This window comes from Gracilinanus agilis, chromosome 1, assembly GCF_016433145.1.
Source record: "Gracilinanus agilis isolate LMUSP501 chromosome 1, AgileGrace, whole genome shotgun sequence".
Taxonomy (NCBI): domain Eukaryota; kingdom Metazoa; phylum Chordata; class Mammalia; order Didelphimorphia; family Didelphidae; genus Gracilinanus; species Gracilinanus agilis.
In genome coordinates this window covers 557,286,325-557,308,066 of record NC_058130.1, presented here as the reverse complement: position 1 = coordinate 557,308,066, position 21,742 = coordinate 557,286,325, and the positions used below count along the sequence as shown (strand labels likewise).

At 34.9% G+C, this 21,742-nt stretch overlaps 1 protein-coding gene across 2 annotated transcripts in view; it reads left to right on the top strand.

The window, feature by feature from the left end:
• Positions 1 to 21,742, top strand: part of PIEZO2 (piezo type mechanosensitive ion channel component 2) — a 564,998-nt gene that overhangs the window by 441,217 nt on the left and 102,039 nt on the right. Inside the window, exons 12-18 of one of the 2 annotated variants that reach the window (XM_044666881.1) lie at positions 2,224 to 2,369; positions 5,906 to 6,136; positions 8,773 to 8,896; positions 10,987 to 11,270; positions 12,692 to 12,840; positions 13,903 to 14,076; positions 17,221 to 17,262. In XM_044666881.1, the coding sequence (XP_044522816.1) occupies positions 2,224 to 2,369; positions 5,906 to 6,136; positions 8,773 to 8,896; positions 10,987 to 11,270; positions 12,692 to 12,840; positions 13,903 to 14,076; positions 17,221 to 17,262 (1,150 nt within the window). The remainder of the gene's footprint in view (positions 1 to 2,223; positions 2,370 to 5,905; positions 6,137 to 8,772; positions 8,897 to 10,986; positions 11,271 to 12,691; positions 12,841 to 13,902; positions 14,077 to 17,220; positions 17,263 to 21,742) is intronic. The other variant, XM_044666889.1, reaches the window with a different exon arrangement.

Sequence of the window (21,742 nt, the reverse complement as noted above, 5' to 3'; positions counted from 1 at the left end):
TTTGATGTCAAGCATTCTACATCCTTTCTTTATTTTTACATTTTATTTATTTGTTGATTATAGTAAAATCCCCAGTCATCACACCCTCTCTGAAATAATAGGCACAGTTTGGGGCTGAGAGGATGGGGGAGGCATTGCCTTGGAATCTTGAGAAGTGATGAAAAGGTTTTTAATATCTGCTATGATGAATAGAGGAGTGCATTGATTCAAGAGATGTAAAAGGGTCTTCTTGCTGCAGTGAAGTCACAGTCAAGATTATGGAAGAAATTTCCGTTGACCCAGTCAGCACAAATTTGTTATTTTTTCCAGGTCCATTCAGCAACATATATAGAAGGGGAACAAAGCAAGTAATCCAAAGTTTGATTTTGACTAGTACCTCCCTTTTGGCTCCTTATTGCTGTCCTGCTGGACGAAGCTACTCCTTTTTGGTCCTTGGACTTACAGAATAGTGACTGGCAAGCTCTTTATACTCATAGTAACCCTCAAAAGAGAGCTGAAAAAGTATTATTCCTACAGCAGCTGGGTAGCTCAGTGGATAGAATGCTAGACCTGGAGTTAGGAGGACCAGCCTTCGAATTTGAACTCAGACACTTCTCAGCTGTGTGGCCCTGGGCAAGTTACTTAACCCCAATTGTCCAGTCCTTCTGCTTTTCTGTCCTGGAACCAATATCTAGTATCAGTCCTAAAACAGAAAGTAAACATTAAAAAAAAAAAAGAAAGTATTCTGCCTTTTTCAGTGACAAGCTTCTTGAGGTGGCTTTGTTTAATCGGCCTCCTTTCTTACTGAAGCAAAGCTCAGTTCACAGCAAAACAAGGTTTCTCTTCTTCTCCCAACCTTTAGATTATATCAGAAAATATCCCCAATAGTTCTCCTCCTCTCTCTGCAGCAGAGATAGAGCTTCTAGTAGCTACTCTGGCATTTCTCTTGCCAATTAGCAAAAGAGGGAAGGAGACAACAGATAGGAAAAGGTTTGGGAGTTTAGAGAGAAAAATGAGGCAGGGGGAAGTAAAGAGAGACAGACAAAACATGAGATAGAGAAGAAAGGGACAGGAACAAGGAGAGAGAGGTAGAGGGGGAAAGACAGAAAAAGATGGGGGTGGAGGAGAGAGAGACAGACAGACAGACAGAAATAGGGAGATGAAGAGAGACAGAGAGACAGAGACAGAAGAAATTATTTATTAGCTCTATGACCCTGGGCAAGTCACCCAACCTCTGGATACTAATGTCCAAATGATGGGGCGTATGCAGGCACATTGTACCACTGAAATTTTACATAAATTGTGATAAGATACAATCAAATGTAAGCAATCTAATGGAAAAAATAGGATCAGTGGCACTTGTATAGGGCTTTGTCTTGGCAAGAAGATTGGGATAATGTCAATAGTAAGTGAGATTAAGAAGATAGAAGAGGGAGTTAATGTAAAACGGCTTCCATTTTCTCATTAAAGTAAGGATTGAGGCAAGCACCATGACAAGCTCTGGGGGGAAAAAGAAAGATAAAAGATAGTCCTTGCCCCCTAGAGACTCACAATTTAATAGGGGAGAAAACACAAAAATGCCACATACATTATAAGTATAATAAATAGAAAACACTCATAAGAGAGAAGACACTAGAATTCAGAGGAATTGGGAAAGATTTCCTTTTAAAAGGCAATATTTTATCTGGAAGTTGAAGGGAGGAAACCTGTGTTCAAATCTAGCATCTAGAAATGTATTAGCTCTATGACCCTGGGCAAGTCACCCAACCTCTGCCTCCATTTCCTCATCTATAAAAGAGAGATAATTATAAAGTGTACCTCTCAAAGTTGTCATAGGGATGAAATAAGATGATATTTGTAAAGCACTTAGTACAGCACCTGATGCATAGTAGGTACTTCCTTATTCCCTACTTTCCTCTTCACCTTCATCATGCATATTCAGCTTCCTCCATGCCTTTCTATTCCTTTGCCTGTATTAACAATGGTGTGAGACACTTTTCTCCTTGCAGATGTTTTTTTCTAGCTTTTCCTTTACTTCAAGCCTGCATTATTCTTTCTTTTTGCCCAACCAAACTGATTTTGCTGTCAGTAATTACATATACTACTACCTTCTCTCTACATTAGCAAAAAGGACAGTATCTAAATAATAGTTGTGTACTCTACACATGGGGATGGAGAGGCTTTATATAGAATCTACAACATGAAAAATGCTTCTGTGAATTGCTGAAATGTTTTTCTCCACAGAAAAGAAAGAGGAAGAAGAAGATAAGGAAGATGAAGATGAAGAAAAGAGTCAAGAGGAAAAGCCAAACGTTAAAGTACACGCCATGGTCTCTGTGTTCCAGTTTATTATGAAACAGAGTTACATTTGTGCCCTCATTGCCATGATGGTATGTCTAAACTGATAAAATAAGCAAACTAGGGTAGTAGTGCACACTGTCTTGTTTGTTCGGGGTGTTAAGTTGTCCTTCATATTTCCAGCATAAATATATTCACCTTCTGAATGCCTTGGCAAGATGGTGACTTGTCATGTTAATTTTTCATCATATTTTTATTTTATAGATTATAAAATCCTCTCACGTCTAGCTATACTCGGGCATCTTTGAATTATTAATACACTTCCCCCAATTTAACTCCTGAAACCAGGCTGTCTCATTATATTATCTTCAGATGCAGAATGGGCCATTTATTCTAGTGAGTTTCCACATGTTTTTTGCTATGAGATGGGTTACTCTTATTCACTGCAGAGGATGTTACCCAACATTTAAATTTCTTAGGTTAGATTCCTCCCAAGCTTTGACCCTGGAACTTTTTGGTAGGTGTGAATTTTCATGACATAGTGTTTAAAAAACATGTGGAATGTGGCTGTGACAAAATGAGCCACATCAAAGAGATCCAAGAATTATCAAAAACTGAGCTATGGAGCACAGAGATGCTAATGTATGCAGGCTCATTGTAGCACTGAAATTTTACATAAATTGTGATAAGATGCAATCAAATGTAAGTAATTTCAGGAAAGAACATTTGGTTGAATGTAGTGCTTAAGCAAAGATAAGGTGTTGCCTCCATATACCCCCAAGGGGATTTTATAAAAATGAATCATACCTGAGAGGAGTGAATACAAGGTACCATGTATATGCCTTCTCTGGAGTCCATTCTCATCACTGCAAAAACATGACCTTGATGGTAGATAAAGGAAAGAGATGACACAATTTTCCCCCTGTCTGTAGGATAATATTTAGCACTTTTGAACACTTTGTTTAAACCTAAAATTGTTTCTATAGACAAAAAGAGTTAATTCTCGATTCCACATCTGGACAAATTGCCTTCAGGGAGAAGTCATGAAAAAATGGCCATGACTCAAGAGAAATAGAACTCATTTTTCCCAAATAGGACAGAAAGATTGTCAACTGAACAGATATCAACATATAGCTAAATTTTCATGTGATAACAATTAGTTACTGTTATATTCGGAATGTAATACAAAGAAAAATTCTTTACTTTTCAGATTGAACAAGGTTCATTTATGATTCACATAAGTTAATGATAATTCTATCGGTCCACTGTTCATATTTTACTATACATTGTGATTATTTGTATATATACATTTTATGCATATGTAAATATATGTATAAAACACTAACCATTGTGTATAGTATACATTGTGATTACATATATATATATGTGTGTATATAGATATACATGCACACACACATATATATATATATACATTGTGATTACCAAACGCTATCAACAGTTTCTGGATCTTAATATTTAATGCACTCAAAATACTATTTACCACAATACTTTTTGACAAATAAAACTCTTATTTTCCTCAAAAAATAACTTAGTTTGGCCATTTTTATACAAAGTAAACACTTTCAAAAGAAGATTAAAATTCACATTTTATTATTTGACAGAAGAAGTCTACTGTAAAAACACACTTAACAGAGCAGACTGCCCATTCAGAGTGTGGGTCTTTCCTGGTGCCATTTTGTTGTTTTAGCAGAGCCAAAATGTTCATTTTAAACATTTCTCTTTTGCACTGAAGATCCCTATTTTATCAGACTTCTTCATAGACAGACTTAGGTTTTCAGAGGAGCCAGTCTGTCAGGATGATGTATATATATTTATATGTACTTCCAGAATGTGAGTATACAAAAATGATCACAAAATGCCCAAACTGAACACAGTAAACATTGTAATACGTTTCCAAATGACATTTGATGGATACTATATTAAATATTTTACCCTTAAAATGAAGGTAGGAAAGGGTATTTTTTACTAATTCTACATCTCTCTCTCTCCCTCAGTAAGCATATGTATAAGTAACTAACAATCAGTTTGAATTCTAATGCCTGACTAGAACTTTCTTTGGTTCACAAAAGAATGACAGAATAATGGTTTCCTTTTCTTATTGTCATGAGATAAATCAAATTAAAGATGATCTGATTTTTAATAAACTCTAGACATGAAAAAAGATGATGAAAAAATTAAAAGTGAGGACTTGAAGTTGAATATAACTAAAACCTCAAAGGGTTCAAGTTCCCTCCAGGGATGTAAATTACAATGTATTCATGCCTGCCTCTAAGATGAAGTTTTTATTATTATTCTCCCACATCAGCTCCCATGGGTTTGGTTATCATCTCCACAAATGATTTATAGATCTCTATTCAGCCCTAGTCTATCTCCTGAGCAGCAGTCTTACATCAGCAACTGTCTATTAAAAATTTCCATCTGGAAGTCCTTTAAACATCTCAAGCATGATGTATTCAAAAGAAAACTCATTGTCTTTCTTTCCAAACTCTCCTTCTCTCTTACTTTCAAAGGCACATCCTCCCAGTCATCAAGGCTTGCCGTCTAGATAATCCTTGACTCCCCTCTCACCCTCACTCCGCATGTCCCTGTTAGCAAATCTTACTGTTTCTGTCTTCCCAATCTCTCTTGTACACATCCCCTTTTCTCCCCACTCACAAAACTAGCTCTCTGTTTCAAGACCTTGTCACCTTATGCTAGACTATTGCAGTTATCTTCTGATTGTTTGTCTTATCTCAATCATTCCACAGTCCAAACACATTTCTATCCTCAGCGCATATTGCAGTATCTGACATAGTAAGGGCTTAATAAATGTTTGTTGATTAAATGATCAAATGAATACCATTTAGACATTGTGGTCCAGAAATGATCAGAAAGAGCTGGAGGTTTACCTTGAGATTAACTTCATATAGTTGGAGTCATAGGAACAAATTCTGCCTTATATATAACATATAATATATGTGTGTGTGTGTGTGTGTGTGTGTGTTTAATTTTCACTAAGAGAAATAAAACTCACATCAGTATTTTAGCAGACCCTAAATCTATCTCATATTTCTTATACTAATGGTTCTCAAAATTTTTTATCAGGTAATTCCAGATATGGGTCATATTACCCAGCACACGCGCAAACACACACACACACACACACACACACACACACACACACACACACACACACTCAGAGCTAATCTCTAATGTCTTATAGAAGAGAAGACAGAAGACAAGGAGTGGTGGCCAAGAGAGCTTAAGATCATTTGTACTATCCTTTCTAAAATGGGATGGATGTAGAGAGTTTTAAAGTTAGGGTAGAAGGCTTTACAAAAGCCCCCTCACACTGCCTAAAAGAGGTGGAATGAGACATTGTCACTCTCTATAAAAACAACTATAATTAAGGGAATATAATACACATTTTTCTTGCTCATTCAGAGCACCAAATACCAGAATTTGTCGTGTCGTGCGCTCACCCCAATGAATAAATCGTCCTCAATTCATGTACCATGACCAAAGTTAGGCGTTTTTTATTTAATCGAATTTTTATTTGCTATGATGAAGGGACTTAAAAATTCTATTAACCATTATGAATCTACCTTTTTTTTGTTTTTCCACTGAGGCTTGGAGTATTACATATCATAGCTGGCTGACTTTTGTGCTGTTGATTTGGTCTTGCACTCTTTGGATGATTCGCAACAGAAGAAAATATGCAATGATCAGTTCTCCTTTCATGGTTGTTTATGGGAATCTACTACTGACATTACAGTACATATGGTCTTTTGACCTTGAGGAAATTAAAGAAGTCCCAGGATTTTTAGAAAAAAAAGCACCAACGGAACTTGCATCAAAGGTACGTGGAATGGGTAGCAATGAAATGGGTGGATATATAGAAATAACCACTTCAAAGGGGGAAAAATTATAATAATCCTTCACGTGCTAAATAATCTTTTTAGAAAAAAATGTTTATCAAAGAAAAATAGGAACTATTTTACTCAATTATTACATCCCACAATTCATTCTTTTTAACATGCCAATTCTAAGAGGGAATATATTGGGTTTCCTTGGACTTTTTAAGCAACAATAGAATGGTTTCTAGCAGAGATATTAAGTAATTTCAAGCTCTCCACAAAAGTGTTTATGACTGGAACCAGATTAAAATGTATTAGGAGTGTTTAACAAAATAAATAAAAATATGATATAATTAATATTTTGTGGTTTTCTTAGTAAATATGTAGCATTTAGGTTAGTCACTACTGATTTATGCTAAAAAACCACGAATGTAAAAATAGCAAAACAATACAAACTGCTTTGGGTTGAAAGGTACTAGATTGTATATAACTTTTAAATAGATGGTGCACATCTATAAGCTTACTTAACCTATTCGAGATGTTCAGTGAATATTAAGAATATTGTTTTCATGCCTTTGCCCTGACATTAAACAGACTTTTTTTTGGAAATAGAGTATATTATTTTTATTTAAATATTAAATACTTAAAGCTTCCTTTCCCCCTAATGATGGTACCATGATATATTTTTGCTCACAGATGTTTCATTATCTTTCGTAATTTATATGAGTCTCCTTTTATTAATAAAAAAATCATTTCTAAATATTAGATTTTATGTTGTTCACTATTTTTTTTATTAACAAGATGGTATACACTCAGTATGGTACTCATTATGTAGATGACAGTCTAAAATTGCACTAAAATAAGTAATGACATTACTTATTCAAGTTGTCAAAAAACAAAAAAGCAAATAGCCTGTAGAGGTGGCTATAACAGAAATTTTTTTGTTGTCTCCATTTCTCAACTGGAAATGTTGCATGGCCCCAAGTAGATGCTCTAATCCTTAATAAGAAATTTCCGAATGATATTATTTTTTAGGAAAAATCTATGAAATGTGAGTGATGTCATTATGGTCATTGTATGGTAAGCTGTGAAATGAGACAGCCACCAAATAATGTCATATTATTTACATATACACAGATATTTTATTTTCTTACATTTGGTATTTGGATACTAGACTATTCTCTGAGATAATTTATTTAATTAAACTTGCCCTCATCCTGGCAGGCCTAAGCGCTAAAATATAAGCTACCACCACAGTATTATACTCAGACTTTGTCAGGATTGTTGGGATTAATCTGATGAAAATCCCCTCCCTACCCACCATCTCTTTGGAGACCCCATCCAATGAATTTCCTATTTATACAACCAAATCCTCACAAGATAACATATACCTCCAAAGAATGATATGTACAGGACCAGATACTCACAATTTTAAATTATAAGCAGAACTGTTTTTAGCCACCAAAAAAGAAATTTGTTAGAGGCACTAATATATTAAATTCAATGAAAATAAAAGCATCATAAACACATATATTGACTTGAATCATACTCTCCCACCAGTATACTTATGTTTATGGTGAAGAATGGCACAACTTTACAGAAATCTGGCAGAGAAGTACATGATGGAGGAAAACTCAGGTGCTTAGTGTGACCCACAATTAGTGATTTAATTTTTATACAATACCAAGATTCTGAGGCTCTGATCTAAGAGTAATTGCACTCATTAATAAAGAGTGCATAGATTTGTGACTACCATTTTCCTGATCACTCAGTGACTTTGAGACCTCCGGATTTGTTGGTATCTCAGATATTTGAGATTGCTGAGATGACTGACTGCCAGACAAGTGGGAATATTATGTTAAGCTGTTTAGTAGAGAAAAATAACAAATTAATATTCCAAAATTCTCCCATGGGAAGATTATTAGGTGGATTTACTCTCTGGGAAAACTGAGATCAAAAAGGACATGGGCTTCAACAGGAAGGCAGTTCTTACAAGTAATTACAGAATTAATTATAATTTTTCTCCCTAACACTTAAAAATCAGTTATGAAAATGTGGTTATCCTAGCTCTCATCTGGGTTTTTTTCTTATTTCTTCTTTGGGATGATAATTGAAATAATAATGGATTTTATTTTCTGTGATGCATTTTCCTTCCTGTCTGTAATGGACATTGCAAGATTTAAAAGAGGAGTCTATTCTTACTTAAAAATAGTAACGATGCCATAATGAGGACAGGAAATAAACCAAGGACAAGCATCTTGAGAGAGAACACTTGTTGAAAAGTTGATTTCCTGCCCAGATGGAAGCAATTTAAAATGTGCAGTCACTGCACAGAGAATGCCTCATCATCGTTCTTCTTCATGGTCTCTTACAATGCAGAGTACATTAACTGGCACTCAGTAAGTGTGTGCTGGCATTTTTCTGAAAGGGAATCAAAAAGCAAACTTTTTTCTGATGAAATAAAATGAATAACTGACTCCACCTCGAATGACATCCTTTACTGGTTTCTCTCCACACCCCATCCTGTCTTCATCCCATTCACCCCCATCTCAGTAGTGAGAATTGATAAGACTCAGCAATGTTTGTTGAAATATTAGTTACGTTTTCACTGGTTAAGGAGTTTGCTTTCTGCTTTCAGATTCTTTTCACCATTACTTTTTGGCTGCTGCTAAGACAGCACCTCACCGAACAGAAAGCACTTCAATTAAAGGAAGCTCTTTTATCTGAGGTCAAAATCGGAAGCCAAGAAGATGAGGAAAAAGGTAAATTGCCCAAAGTGTCCTATGCATACTCCTTAAGAGCAAAGACTATGTTATTTTCCATGTCAATATGCACAAGATTAGGTGCAATGCCTCATGTGAAGTTAGTGCATAATAATTGTTAATTAAATTGTTAGGAATAGTGATTGCTGGTGTCGAATCAAAAAAAGAGTGAGAACAACAGGAGGATACTATGTTTTCGAGCCATTACAGAAACATTTTAACAAAAGGCTAAACTGAAGCAGGTATCAGAACAAAAAAACATTTATCAGCAGGGACATGCTACTTGTCAATAAATGGGTATGTGGCTTGCCTTCATTTGGGCCAAAGACCTCAAGCAAGAGGGCAATTCTCTTTCTATTAGGTTTAGAGTAGTACAGAACAAAGAGCAGAACAGGGATTGAGTACAATACGATTGGCTACAGAGGTGAGGGGCAGGGAACAACACAAATGGTTGGAAGTTTGGTAATGTGAGGGTGTGACAGGAGGAAGGGAGTAAGGTTGGATGGAATGGGAGAAAGGAGAGAGGAAGGTAGAATAAGGGAAAGGAAGGTAGTGGGTCCCCAGCCACGGAAGGGGGAAATTGACCAGAGCCCTTTGGGCTCAAATAAAAGATCAGAGAACAACTTTAGGGTTTAGAATAGCTAGGTTTTATTTAAATTAGAAAGGGAAAGGTCTAGGAAAAACTAGGAGGTAGATAGAAAGGGGAAAAGGTTCGGAGAGAGAGCTCAGGGAGAGAGCAGACCAACTCCAGGGTAGAGCACCTACCAGGGTAGAGAGCATGAAAAGGCGCCAGACTTTCCCTTTTATACTTTCTCTGACACCTCCCAAGGGAGGTGTCGGGGAAAGTTGTTGCAGGGAGTCCTGGGCTTATGATAATTTAAAGCCCAGGGCTTATGATAATTTAAAGTGACACAGTAATGGACCTATGAATGACACCTTACCTCCTCCTTCTTCTCCTATAAGACTAAGGAGGGCTCATTGTTGGAGTACAAGTGTAAAATAGTGGCCCAGAGGTTTGGACACCTAACCAGACATCCTTGAAGGCAGCTTGGTTGTGCACAAATATCAGACCCAAATCCCTTTTTTTCTCATACAGTCTCCAAGGTCAGAAAAAATTACTTGAGACAAAAAAGATCAATGGTTAGCAGGAGAGCTAGATATTTAACATTAATCCTTCTGAACTTAGTTCAGGACAAAGAACCATGACTTAACCTACTACAGGACAAACTCAATTATTCATAAGTAGAATCAATGGGAAAATAATATTGGGGCAATTTTACTCTTCTCAGAGTCATCATCACCAGCTCACTCTGATTATAAACCATTATTTTAGTATAAGAAAAGAGAATAATATTTTCTACATTCTGTGATCACACAAGTTTAGGTCTTTTTGATGGATAAGAGGAAATATATAATCATTTATTAGAAATAGCAATACATGTGAATAGGAGGCTTATGAATCTTTTGTTTTAAAAAGCATTCATCTTTCCTGGGAAAAGATTTTTAAAGTTTTCCTTTTAGTTCCAGTAGTGGAAGTTTTTTTTTTCAATACCAAAATATTATGTATTTACCTACTGGCTTCTAGATTAATATTATTTGTGTTTCTACAGGACTGTCAGATTAGACATTTTTATTTGATTAAGCAATAAAAATTGTATAATAAATTGGTCAATTTAGCCCAATGATTTCATGATATTTTTTATATATGAATCAATCAATTGTTTGACTAAAATTTTAGGACATAGAGCTGAAAGGAACCATACACATCTTCTTGTTCACTTCCCTTATTTTGTAAATGTGGAAACGAAAACCCATAAAAGTTTAAGTGATTCGTTCAAGGTCACACAAGTAGTAATTGTTAAAGAAAGGATTCAAACTCATCTCTTGACTCCACTCTACCACATCATCTAGATTAAGAAAATCACGAATTTAATCACAAATGTTTGAGTTGATTATGACCAAAATGTTGAACTTGGGGGATAGGGGAATGATAAAGGGACCCCAAACAGATTTACACTGCATTTTGCCCAAGTATAATTATAATCAGACTATAAGCTAAGATTAACAATTATAGTTTTCTATTTTAGAAGAGGATGAACTGCAAGACATACAAGTGGAAGGAGAAGCCAAAGAAAAGGAAGAAGATCAAGGAAAGATAAAAAAGCAGGAAAGCAAAAAAGAAGAAGAGCATGAGGAAGAAGATGATGACCAGGACATCATGAAAGTGATGGGAAATTTGGTGATGGCCATGTTCATTAAATATTGGATTTATGTTTGTGGAGGAATGTTCTTCTTTGTCAGCTTTGAGGGTACAATTGTAATGTACAAAATCATCTATATGGTGCTCTTCCTGTTTTGTGTGGCCTTGTATCAGGTATGTAAAAGGTAAACCATACTGTGTACTTCATTTAGATTCCAGGAGACTCACTTGAGGAACTGTTTTGTGATTTTAATCTCTAGAATAAATGGATTGGTTGTGGAAGTTGATGAAAAGTATAGAGATGAATGAATTTAGTAGAATTCACTTCTAATAAGCCCTAGACTTTGAAACAATTATTTTTGAGTTATTTCTGATCTTCAAAATTAGGGTGTTGCAGTATTTGGTGTTTTTTTTAATTAATGCTCACAAAGTTTTTACTCTTCCAGTGCTTTATCATAGCATGGTGTGGGGCATAATGGGGTTGTAGAGACTATAAAGCATAGCACAAGCTCTTCTACTAAGCAAAAAAAAAAGGCTTTGCATGCAACATGGTGATGGAGTAAGTATCTTCATCAGAGAATGAGCTGATTTAATCTCAGAGGATCTTGTCACCAACTGGCCACAGAGGGATAAATTTTTCAGTCACTATAACTTTCATACACCATTTACAAGGACATACAGAATTGTAATCCATGTTGTGAAAGTCACTCAAATTCACAAAACCCCAGATCTTTGAAACCAAACTACAATATTTAAGTAATTATTTAAGGTTTGTTTTTTTTTTTAAACCCTTGTACTTCGGTGTATTGTCTCATAGGTGGAAGATTGGTAAGGGTGGGCAATGGGGGTCAAGTGACTTGCCCAGGGTCACACAGCTGGGAAGTGGCTGAGGCCGGGTTTGAACCTAGGACCTCCTGTCTCTAGGCCTGACTCTCACTCCACTGAGCTACCCAGCTGCCCCCCAAGGTTTGTTTTTTTTTTTTAAGAAATCTTTCTACCTAATGTAGAGTTTACTTTAAAAGCACAGATATTCTAAAGTACTAAATGCTTCCTATGGAACAATTATATTTGGATTTTGAATCTCATATGTGATGTTTTTATAATTATATGTTTGCTTAGTATTATACTAAAAGCAAGCAATTAAATTCCCTGGATTCCATGCCAACTAAAAGTAACTGACATCTGATGCCTTAAGTTTGTTAACTCCTTTACAAAATATCTCATTTGAGCCTCACAATCACCTAAAAAGGCAACTACAATATAAATGATTACACCCGCTTTACTGGTGATAAAAAGGCTAATAGAGTTGGTGACTATTGTCCATGGTCACAAAGCAATAAGTGTCAGAGAAATTATTTGATTGCAGGTCTCTCTCAGTCCAGAAGCAATAACTGAAATAAATTTAAAAAGACAAAAAAAGTTGTCAGCACATAAAGAAAACTTATTTCAGAGCTATGATATTGTGATAACCTAATACTATTACTTCCTCTCCAAATATATATATATAAATCCAGTTTTCCATATTGGTGAAACAGTTTTTTATATGTCAATCATCCTATAACATTTCTTTGTTTTTCTTCTATATCTGATTCCAGGTCCACTATGAATGGTGGAGGAAGATACTAAAATATTTTTGGATGTCAGTAGTTATTTACACTATGCTGGTGCTCATATTCATTTACACATATCAGTTTGAAAATTTCCCAGGCCTTTGGGAGAATATGACAGGACTGAATCAAAAAAAGTGAGTTTGTTTAGTTTTCTTTAGGTTATCGATATGAAAGTTATGTGACCAGGATCTATCTATGTCATTGGAGGCACTTTTAAACATTTATTTTAAAAATGAGAAACTGACACATAATTTCTGCTCTTAATTTTTGAAATAGGAACATGAATGATTTTGTTTTTCATGAAAAACAAAACATTACCTAGGCAAAATATTGTCTAAGCCAGGAACACTTTCAAAAGGGAAATTCCCTCATTTGTATCTTTCCCAGGAAATTTTTCCTACTGAAGAATAGGGATCTGATACTTTAATACACAGACTGAAGAGCAGACATTTTTGCAACTACATAGAGGAAAGCTTCCCTTCGGTTTAGGAAACATTGTGTAGAAACATGCCTCCACAGCCCAATCTGGGTATGCAATGTGCCTCACTGATACTTCTCTGACGTGGCTACAAGATTCTTGAAGTTTGCTTAGCAATCAATTTTTGGGAACTATGCAAAGTTTGCTGATCTTACCTAAACATTCCTTCCTTAAATGCTGGTATGTATGTATGTGTGTATCTCTCTCTCTCTCTTTTTCTCTGTCTCTCTGTATATATACATATATATATACACACATACATATATATACACATATACACAGGTATGCATATCCATACATGTGTGCATAAATTTACATACATGTATATGTAAATATTAAGAGAATCAAAAATATATCAAGTAGAGGCAATATAGTAATTAGTATCTAGAAAAGTCTTTCAAAAATTGAATAGTAAGAAATAACAGTGCTTATCATATGGTACTATAGCACCTTCTCCCTGTCATGTGTAAAAGAGATGATAAATATAAGAAAAAATAGATAAAAAATAAAATGATAAAAAATAAGGGGTTTAATAGCAGTATTTTCTGTATCCTTTCCCTCTATAATTTCAAAATGTAATGTATACATTATATATTAAAAGGTACAATCACAAACTCATGAATATTTATGCGTATCTGTGTGTATATAAATTCTCTTCAAAACCATCTGGAGAGTGTCTTCTCAATGGCTAAGTGGGATCTTGGCTTTCTTTTTTCAGGTTAGAAGATCTTGGTTTGAAGAAGTTTACCATTACTGAACTATTTACTCGCATATTCATCCCAACTTCCTTCTTGCTCGTGTGTATATTACACCTTCATTACTTCCATGACCGCTTCCTAGAGCTCACAGACCTAAAGTCTATACCCAGCAAAGAGGACAACACCATCTACAGGTAAACACATAAAATGGGTAGTTGTTCTTACAGACCCACCTCAAAGGAAGATTATTTGTCATCTATGATTCTACATTTAGCCTAAAACTCAGATTTTGCATAACTACCAGCTTCAGTAAAAGAAAAGAAGAAAAAAATAAAGAAATATGAAATGATCGAACTCTCTTAAAATGAATTTCAAATAGCTTGGCGCAAAAGAATAGGTAAATGTTCCAGCATGAGAAGTTGTGTTCACTGCATAACAGAATAACTGTGTGGACAACCACTGTTTTATGTATAATTAGAGAAATGTGTTTTCTATTGGATAATAGCAATATAAACTCCAGCACACTTTCTCATTAACTTTAGAGAATATTATTTGACCTTATTTATATTCCTTTTTGCCTCTTCTTAATCATATTTTGCTAACAATTCAATTTGCTTTTCTTTCCCTGAGCATACTCCAAGGGAGTAATTCAGGCCTGAGTAGTTCAGAATTCTCCAACTAATCTGTCATAATCTACTGAAGTCTGACTGTGCCACGTGCCAGCTGCACTTGCCCCTCTCCGAAATTCATGAGGAACCCCAGTAGAGGGAGGTACATCGTCGCCAATGAAATCTAGAGAATAGTTTAAATCTCATGATATTTACTACCAAACCAGCACCATGGAAAAATTAGATATACCTCTTCAATTAAAGTTAGAGTTGCTAGAACGAATAAATCAGAATAATACTGACAGCAAGAAGGCATTCTTTGGTATTTAATTATTTAAAGACTTTCACATAAAATTTGCTGTAATTTTTAAATGTTTATTTGTATTCTATATTTCCTGACAATGCAAGAGCAAAGTGCTTGTAATTTTAGCAGTGCCATCAGGGGTAGTTCTGATTATGTAAGATGATATATGAACTAGGGAGCTGTCATTTCACTTTCACACATGTGGAGGTAACATTAAAATAGTCAAAATGGGTCTCTTGGACAGCATACAAATAGCTTTTGGTAAAAGGCAAGTCATTGTCGTTAAATTCCTAACAGTGTCTTTTTTTTTTCTAAATTGTTCTTGCTTCCCTTCCTTTCCTATTTCTCTTTTAAGAGCACTTACTTAAACAGAGGAGAGATGATTCTGGAGATGGTTATTTTTGTCATGTGTCCTGCCCCTTCCTGTGCAAAACAGGACACAGATGTTGGCTGTCTGCTATTCGTAAAAGCAGAGCTCCAATCCATGACCAGGCAGCAAGCTGGGCACTGACCTACTAATTACATGGACCAGCAGTGAAGTTAATTCTTAGGGTCCATAAAGCATGTGGAAGGTCTATTATTTCCACTCAGACTTCTTTCATGAAGTGATCACAGCAGTATTTTCTATGTGCGCGCTGTGGGTTCGATATACAATTTGGATTGCTGTCTTCAAAATCCTGGCTTTGGCCAAGACTCTAATACTGCTTTCTCTGCTTCCTGGGCTAGTCCCCTTAAAATCCTTCAAACCATTGCATGACTATGATGAGGTTGATCCAGATATGCACTTTTTCATGGGAAAATAGATTTCTATTAATCGACTTCTTCAAAGTACTAACAACCTTAAGTTTTGGCTTAAAAATCTCTTTTCATGGAAATATTAGAGTGAGATACCAGCAAGTTACCTTGGATAGACAGTTGAGTTCTGTGAAGAAGGATGTTCATTTCTGTTCTTAGAATAATGTCTTTCCAGCACCTCAAAGAATGAGAGATAGATGTAACATTAATAATAACTAATAACAGGACTAGCATAAACGATAAATACAAAAATGCACTACTCAGAAAACTTAACAAGTTCTACCGTTTCTAATTGGAATTACAATGTTAGCAGAGATCTATTCCAAACTACCCTTGCCCAATTAATGATAATAATAATGATGATGACATATATTTATATAGTAATTAATATGTACGAGAAATTTGCTTAGGGCTTTACAAATATTATCTCAAGTGAGTCTCATGATGACCATGGGAGATGAGTACTGTTATTATCTATATGTTACAGATGAGTAACTTGAGTCAAGTTAAAGTTGTAACTTGCCCATGATCACACAGCTAATTAATTATCTGAAGTCACATTTGAATTCAGGTCTTCCTGACTCTTGACTCAGTGCTTTATCCATGGTGCCACCTAAATGACCACAAAAGCATTTAAGGCTTGTCTTAACCCCTCCACATATTTATTTTCCAACATTCATGCCAGTAAATGTATTTTTAAATATTTGAATGATGCAAAGAAGGAAACATTTTGATTTGGTTTTAAAAATTTCTATGATTTTTTTTATTCTGCCTTAGTATAACATAAGAAGAATAGTTAATAAGAATGAACTTTTTAAAAAAGTGTAAATTTTGTTAATTTTTCCACTCTTATTTGCTAATTTAAGATAGTACTTTCTCCATTTTACATATAAATTTTTGTATAGTATATAGATATATGAAAATGTATAAAATTAATATATTGTGATTAGAAATATTTGTTTCTATACAAAGCAGATTGTGGAAACATATATAGAGCTCTTAGAATTGGACTATATTACAAAAAAGAATTGGACTATATACATTTCACTGACTTGGCAAAGATGATGTAATTTTTAAAGGTGTTTATGATGTGAATCTATCTGAAATTGATGCCTAGATATCTAGCTAGGTGATATCCATCTACATACATGTCTATCTATGAAATTGATGCCTTTCGTTTTAACAGTGGCAGACTATATGAGTAAATACATACTTTTTTTACATATTTGGAAACCTTAGAGCTACTTATGCCAGAATATTTTTGCCTTCCCCAATCATACTTTATTAAAGTTTGTTAGATGATTTAGGAAGGCAAAAATAAAAAGAGGAGAATAAAAATTAAGCCTCTTGCTTCTCACAAGTTTTGCTTTAGTTACATCTTAGATCTTTGTCTTGCTCTCATATTATGCTACTGTTTTATTTTTTTCACCACATGATGGAGAAATTTTCAGAATTGTTGGTTACATAGTGATAATATATGTAATAATATATCTACCTATCTATGTCTATATATATATATATGCCTCTGTAAGACACTACTTCATTCCTGTTTAATAATTCCTCTTTCTCTCTTTAACTTGTTTCCTATTGCCATCACCTGTATTCTTGTGCTTCCATCTCTCATCTTGTAGCCATGCCAAAGTCAATGGTCGTGTATATCTAATAATAAATAGGTGGGTACTTCAATGTTTCCTTTCCTTTTCTAAATACTGTGTCTTGATTTTTTCTCCTTCCTCCTGTAAAAGAAAAATTATTCAGCTGAACTATAGTAAGGTATTTTCATGATGATATTATAAGTTTAGATCATTTGTTTAGTTTGTTCAGTGCCTTTTGTATTTGGACATTTTTAATTTGGGTCATCATTTGATACTTTTCAATCTGAAACCATTTCACCATTTAACCAGTTCTCTTGATAAATTATGTAGATCCAGGCTTAATTTTTTTCTTGCCTACTTAACGTAACGGCTTCAGAAATATGTGACTACAATGACATTATAAAAATATCAGTCTCTTTAAATTTAAAATAATCCACTTCCTAAAACATTAGTATTTTGGGGAGATGAAAATTGTCAGTTATTTATTTGAGGAAATAATTATTATATATTGGGATAAATAGCACCAGACTTTAATTTATTCAACAAAAATTTTAAGCACCTATTAAGAAATCACTATGGGGGCAGCTGGGTAGCTCAGTGGAGTGAGAGTCAGGCCTAGAGACAGGAGGTCCTAGGTTCAAACCCGGCCTCAGCCACTTCCCAGCTGTGTGACCCTGGGCAAGTCACTTGACCCCCATTGCCCACCCTTACCACTCTTCCACCTATGAGACAATACACCGAAGTACAAGGGTTAAAAAAAAAAAGAAATCACTATGTTAGGTATATTGAGTGCACAAATTTTAATAGGACAGCATCTGACTGAATTTATAATAGAATGGAAGAAATGACAAGTCTAGTCAAAATTCTATAAAAGGTAGTAAGCAGTATCATAAAATAAGCTTTAGCTCATGGATATCATGTCCAAACCAAGATTTAAAATACTATATTATTTCTATATTAATAATGGAAATAAAATGTTGGTTCAGAGATTAAGCATGCTGGGAGGAAACACCAGGAGGAAGCTAGGTGGCTCAGTGGATAGAACATTGGGCCTGGAGTCAGGAAGACCCGAGTTCAAATGTGGCCTCATACATCTGCTAACTTTGTGATCTTAAGTAAGTAACTTAACTTCTGTTTGACTTAATCCCCTAGAATAAGAAATAGCAAAAGGTTTCCAGTATATTTGCCCATAAAACCCCACAGTCATCATGGTCCCCAGGATCATGAAGGAGACACAACTGAATGAACTGAACAACAGCAATAGAAATAAAGAGGATAAACACAAGTATAGCTTTTATATAAAATTTTCAAAGCTGGAAAGACCTTACTCCAACCTCCAAATCTTATTGAGGAAATTAATTAGCCTCAGAGCCAAAATATCCCAGTTCCCAGTCCAGTTTGTTTTTTCCATCCAACTCACTGTTTATGGCTTTATTAACTTCTTTGCATTTAATTTTTAAATGCAAGAAAACCTGATATGAAACTTCCCTAAGTTCTTAACCAGTAAGCTAGTCTTTTATACTATGAGGCTTAGACTGAATCTTTGGAGTAATATTAAGTAGTAAATTCTGTAAAAATGGGACATAAGATCTATGTCTCTATAGAGTCATAATAACCAATTGCAAGGTAAATCAACTATTTTGTTTGTTATGTATGATTCAAACAAATTTAATTGATAATTCTATTTATTTCACACTTAAACATTATGCCATCACCAGTGGAGAGAGAAAAGTTGAATTTAGGTTTTCGGACAGCTGCAGGTTAAGTATAATTATTAGATTCCAATGGAAGTCTTCTAGTGACCTTGGAAATCCCAGCCTTCTAGCCTGTGTTGCTCCTAATGGACTTACTATTTATTCCAAGAGAAAACTAGAAGGCACAGTATAGAAGAAGAAAAAATTTCTGCCATATTTTATTTTCCTGAAGAACCCCCTTGTTGACTTTGTGCTATTTCAGATTTATCTCAAGAAAAGGCACCCTGGGGGCAGCTGGGTAGCTCAGTGGATTGAGAGTCAGGCCTAGAGACGGGAGGTCCTAGGTTCAAATCTGACCTCAGACACTTCCCAGCTGTGTGACCCTGGGCAAGTCACTTGACCCCCATTGCCCACCCTTACCACTCTTCCACCTATGAGACAATACACAGAAGTTAAGGGTTTAAAAAAAAAAAAAAGAACAGGCACCCATATCCCATTTACCCAAAGTCAGAAGGAATTCTAAACCAAGCAAAATCGGCAAGTATCATGAGACTGATGTCACAAATTCACATTTCTGTAAGGTTTTAATGTTTCCAAAACACTTCAATCTCATGTTATGTCAGAATCAACTGAAGGAGTTGTGAAAATTTAATATGAAAGGAAGAAAACTCTATGGGGCCATATCTTCAAGTATCTGGAAGGCAATAATTTGTAGCTGTTTTATTAGTCATGTAACTAGTTACCTTGTCTCCAATTTCTGACCTCTAGTACGGCAGTTTGTAATCCTGTGAATATATCATTCCTCTACTCAAAAATCTTCTCTTGTTTCCTTATCCCAACATTAAAGACCAATCTTAAGCCATACCCAACCTGCCTTTCCCAACCTATTGTCACACTTGCTCCACTTCATATACTCTACATCTTTCCAGAGTAGACTCCCAACCATTCCACATGTTCATCCTGGCCTCTCTCATTTCTCTGCCTTGATTCATCCCATGAATGGAATGAAATGTGTTCCATCTTTGCCTGTTGAAATCCTTCTGTTCCTTCAATGACTAATTTAGGCACCTATTTCCACTAAGAAGTTTCCACAGTTATGATGAAAGAGACCTTTCTCTCCTAAGATATCCCACAATACTTGGGAACTTTCCCTTCTACTAACCACAGTATTCCTTAAACCACAGAATTCCTTTAAACTAGTCCTTAAACTTTATTATTTGTAAAGATATCTTACTTCTCCTTATCATAGAGGAAGACTAGCCCTTCAGCCTCATAGTTAATGTAGTTCTAAACTAGATTGATGTGTAATCATTGCTCAGCAACACAGTAATTATAGACTTTCTCTTGTCTGACCCTAGTTAGATCAATTTCTTCATGAGAAAGACTGCATTTTTATTCATATATGTATGTCAAGCACCAAGAATAATTTCTTGCACACGTAGGCATAGAATACATTTGTCTAATTGAATTGAATAGTATTTAATAAACAGGATATGAACTCAACATGCTATAACAGTGTTTATATAATTCAGGGATAGAGTCATAGGAGCATTGATCTTGAGTTGAAAGAGACCTCAAAAATCAGCTAGTGCAATCTTCTTATTTTTAGATGAGATTACTGAGGTCAAATGAAATTAAGTAACTTTCCAAAGTCACTCAGTTACTAATTGTCAGAGGTGAGATTTGAACTTGGGCCCTCTGACTCTCAAACACTAATAGTCTTTCCACTATATTAAGAATGGCAAATGCCATGGGAAATTACCTAAATGGACTAGCTGTTATGAAAGACCATTTTAATTGATTAAAACAATGAACTTGAATATTAAAAGGAAGTATTTTTACATCTTCCCAACATATGCAGTAAGTAGAACTGACCTGATAAAATACTCTAGCAGGATTACTGTTTATTATTTCTAATTAGCTTATCAATAAAATTTTAAAACTGGGTTCTTTAGATATTTTTGGGAAGGGTTTGTTGTCTTAGTTACTTTAAATATTCCACTTGAAATCTTGTTTACAGTGTTAATATGCTTGGCAAACTCTTTCTTCCTAGCATGTTCAAAGGTAAGTTCAACCAAGCTTCAATTTGAATGATCCACCATTCCACCATTCCAGAAATGTGTTATCTTAGATTATATGGTCAGGTTTTCATTTTGCTTAATGAAAACCTTAATATGAGCATGTTAGGAGACTTTCTCAAATTAAGTGCTAAGAAAGAATCAGACTCCTTTGGCTATTATTCTAAATAGTACTCATCTCTAATATCACCTTATTTAGAAATCTTGGACTACAAATTACCCAGGCATTTTCTGCTGGAATGATAGCCACAAGTGTCCCAGTATAATTTCATTTCTCCTACTTTACAGAACTACTGCTCCATATCTTGATGAAATATTCGAGGTTGTGGATGTGCTTATGTAATATTAGATTTTCCAGTTGCAGAAAAATAGAAGGCATACAAAAAGCACAATACTTAAGAAATAGATAGTCAGAAGCATGTTAAAAATTCTGAAATGTGAAGATCCTAACCAACAAATATATGGCCTCACGAGGATAAGCAAGGTAAAATCAAACACAGGGCAAAGAAAAGGAGAAGTCATTGTGGGAAAAGCTGAACTACTCGTCTATTATGTGGATCTTGAAGGAGACAGTTATATTTGTGCCATTACCAAATCTCTCAGGATGTCTAGGATGGTAACCCTGAATTTGTGAGGTATAAAAAGGGTTCCCTAATTCTGCTTTTCTTTATATGATGATGAAACTCCTCATTTTTCTATGTAGTTTTAAAAAGTTTCCAACCCTCAGTGTGAAAAAGAACCATCTTTATTTTTTAATGTGTGTGTATTTTGACATTATGTAAATGT